The 3,730-nt window shown below is 44.8% G+C and overlaps 1 protein-coding gene across 1 annotated transcript in view; it reads right to left on the reverse strand.

Annotated features, from left to right (window-relative positions):
- NSUN2 (NOP2/Sun RNA methyltransferase family member 2) overlaps nt 1-381 on the reverse strand; it is a 25,631-nt gene extending 25,250 nt beyond the window's left edge. Inside the window, exon 1 of the mRNA XM_015563122.1 lies at nt 318-381. Coding sequence (XP_015418608.1) covers nt 318-381 — 64 coding nt within the window. The remainder of the gene's footprint in view (nt 1-317) is intronic.
- Between the last annotated feature and the right edge of the window lie 3,349 nt (nt 382-3,730).

Genomic DNA, 3,730 nt, shown 5'->3' on the forward strand with positions numbered 1-3,730 from the left:
TAATCTCCTCCTTGGACCTGGTGACTGTTGAAACACGTTGTTATATCTGTGCCATGGAGCCTATGATTTGTTTCTTATCTAAAACTTTGAGATCCTCTGAGTCTCTCTTAGCGAATAGGTTCAGGGTAGGGAGAGTGATGGGCAGGAGGTAGGTTTGGACAGGGAGGGAGGAGGTACAACTGACCAAGGACTCACTCCTGAGTTCCTTCTCCACCTGCTTTACTGCACATGGAGACGCGCACACACACACCCGAGTTTGCTGCTCTTTCCTTGTGTGTGCCCCAGGCTCCCTCTGAGACAGTCCCCTCCATTCTTACCTGTCCCTCCAACCCCCGTCGTCCTTGGCGCCAACACACTGGGCTCCCACCAGACCCCAGGCATCCTCCCCCTGCAGACCCCTCCCTGAGGACCCCCACTCCCCAGTGCTCGGTGTCCTCTCCCTTCACCTCTTGGCCCCACTTCTGTGCCTGGCACAGGGAGTTAGCTTAGAAATATTAGTCTGGAAAAGTGGGTGAAATATTAGAAAGGACTTTGGGGGGGGGGGTATGAGAAGAGACTTGTGTGGATGAAAAGGGGCCACGTGCTAACCTGACCAGCTCAGGGAAGGCCTAGGTGGAGGTCCTGCAAACTCAGAGACCTACAGTAACCACAAAGGATGGCCTGAAATTAAAACTTTAAAAGCAGCCCTAGGCTGGTATCTTCCCCGACAAAGACCAACTTTAACTAGCGTACTGTCTTTTTGCATCTATCATAACATGCCTTTGGAGTGTCCAGGTCACTTCCCTTTATCGAGACCCTGCTGGGCACAGCTAATGCACCGGGAGGGACAGAGACCACAAAGTTCCTCATTGTTGTTATCCAGTTAATTCTTGGCTTCACTATCCTGTAACCCACCCTTGTAAAGAAGCATGTGCCTGTCATTTCACTTGTCCAATCCCCTTTCCCGCGCCTCCCTAATCTATGACCAGTGGATTTCATGTAACCCACTTACATCTCTTCCTTTGATGGTCATGTATAAAGCAAGGTGAAAAACTGTCATTTCTCTGGAACATTATCACAATCCGTTGGGCTCAAATAAACTCACAAAAATTCTTGACAGGTTTGAATGTGTCTTACATTAACACTTGTTTGTAAAATTTCAATCTAGAAAAGTGTTAGCTATACAATAATACTGGGCTTTATTGAAGACCAGAGCGTCTGGCCAAAGGTGACCCCCTTCTCTCCCCCAGCGCCCCCACCCCCATCCCCAGCAACGTTTCTGGCTCCTTTTCTGCCTTTTCCATTTGGTATCCTTGTCAGTGGGGCTGTTTTCTCCTGGGTAGGTGATTGCCTGGAAAGCTGCTTTCCTGGAGGACTTTGTAAATCCCCTGTATAGTACTCGGGCAGATATTGGTCCCTTCTGAGACTTCCACCTCCACATTATGCACAGGACCAAGGATAGGGGGAGTAGCTTTCCAAGAAATGACTTTAGACACAGATAGAGGACTCCCAAATCTTGATTTTTGTGAAGAATTTTAATGGCTGTGTCTGAGAGATCTTCAGGTTCTGATAAGCTGGGCTCTCCAGCTCTTAGGCTTTGGCTATTACACAGCGAAACCAAAAGGCGGAACAAAAGCTGGAAATCAAAATTTAAAAATTTTGATTCAGACTTCAGAAGGCTGCACAGTTAAAAATAGTGTTTTCTACGTCAAGAAAGCTGGGCTCCCTTATTCTGTGAATGTGGGCAGGTTATTGAACCTCTCTGATTTGGAGTCCTACCTTACAACACCCACTGCATAGAGGTAGGAAGAAGTAAGCATGAAAAAAAAAAAAAGAAGAAGAAGTAAGCATGCTTGTATCTCTGTGTGTGTCTACCTAGGAACTTCTCTTCTGTATAGTTATAAGGACACAGGAATCCTGCCTGGTGCAATGTGTTGTCATCTGCTTTTATGCAGGCAGAGTTCATATTCAACAAAGCCTGTCTGAGTGCTGTACCCCAACACTCCAAGAGTATTTCATTAAAGTTTCTGTCAGACTGCTGGATTTTTTTATAATGTGGTTGAACATTACCAAATTTGTGGATGCAATTTGAATATCAGTAGAACTCTCGTGTCTATATACTCTTTGCCATACATATACCCGACGTGTTTGTCCATATGTCCGTTTCTCTAGTGGCTAAAAGAAGTCTCTGGAGTCAGTTTGCAGGTGTTATCTAATTCCCTTCACTTGGGGCCCAAGATGAATTACTAAATTGCTTTCCAGTGAGTTCCCCATCTATGAAACAGACACAGTGATGATGCCAGCCTGTGGGATTGGCATTAAACAAAGGCAGCTCCATAAAATGCTTTCATAGTGTTGGCAAATCTGAATGCTGAATACATAATAAATAATACCACTTTAGATTGTCATGCAAGTGGGCAGATCCATGCCTATATTTCTGTGTGTCTTTCATGTATGCTGCTGCCAGCTTTGAGTGCCAATAAAAAATTTTTGAAGACATGGCATTGGAAAAGAAGAGAGCACTTTACAGAGCTTTGTTTGAAAGCCTGGCTAAGCTTTTGAACTTAAGTTATGATGTTTAATACATTCTGTGCTCACTCTAGGAAAGTAATGAATGCAGCCTCCCAAAAGGCCGACATCGTTTCTAGAATTTTATGTAAGGCCATTGGACTAGAGATTGCTGGGACTGCAACCCCTGGTGCCTAGACTAGTAGCTTTAGAAACTCTGCCCTGAGGATTTGCCAGGTCAGGTATAGTTTTGAAATCCCCTTCCCTAATTCAGCCGCCTCCCTAATCTAAGTTGTACAATGTCACTTTACACATAGCCTGTGTGGTTTCAGGACATTGAATTTTTCCAAATAGAAAAGATAAACATTTTCCATTCTACCCAAGCAACTAATTTATTAAACAGTCATCTGACCTAAGTCAGTGAGCACTTGGAAGAGAACAGAAGCACCAGCTACATTTAGCACTTGTTACAAGCCATGCAGCCGAGCTCGGAAACACTTAATGGAGTCCCTCATTTGTACAGAGCAATGCAAGTGATACTGGCCTAAATAAGAGAGGAGATTGTATGAATGAAGCCAGAGTCTGGCTGATGGCAAGAGAAGCATTAATCGGGATGTGCTCCAGAGAGAGACTGACCAGGCCCAAGTGGTAGCAACTTACAGAGGGCAGCTGTCTGTGGGGGCCCAGCGTGAGCTCTGAGGAGGGAGGCTAGGCCCTGTTCTAGGTGAGTTTTAGCCTCTCGAGGGGATGGGGAGAACTGAAGCCAGATGGAGGAGTTCCCTAAGGTAAATGGGAAAGGGTATTTGCTTACAGGAGAGGGGAAACTTGGACATTTTTCTTCATCTGGCAAATATTTACTGAGGATTGAGCTGTGTATCCATCACTGTAGACATGATTGGGGATATAGAGACAAGATAGGCCCTTAACCCTTTGAGTGCCGACCAATACCTTAGGAACTATGCCAAAATTGCCAAGGCATTTTTGCTGATTTTGCAGCAGTTTAGGAAAAAAATTATGAATCACAAGTAAATGAAGTTACATATTCAAAAACAAGGAAACCTTTACTACATTGACATATTTAGTAGTATCATCATCCTATCTAATAAAAGAGAAACATGGTAATTAGCGTACGACTGCTACCCTTCCCATTGGCTAATCAGGGAGATATGCAAATTAACTGCCAGCCAAGATGGTGGCCGGCAGCCAGGCAGTTGAAAGCGAACATGAGGCTTGCTTGGTTCCG

This window comes from Myotis davidii, unplaced genomic scaffold (genome assembly GCF_000327345.1).
Source record: "Myotis davidii unplaced genomic scaffold, ASM32734v1 scaffold135, whole genome shotgun sequence".
Taxonomy (NCBI): domain Eukaryota; kingdom Metazoa; phylum Chordata; class Mammalia; order Chiroptera; family Vespertilionidae; genus Myotis; species Myotis davidii.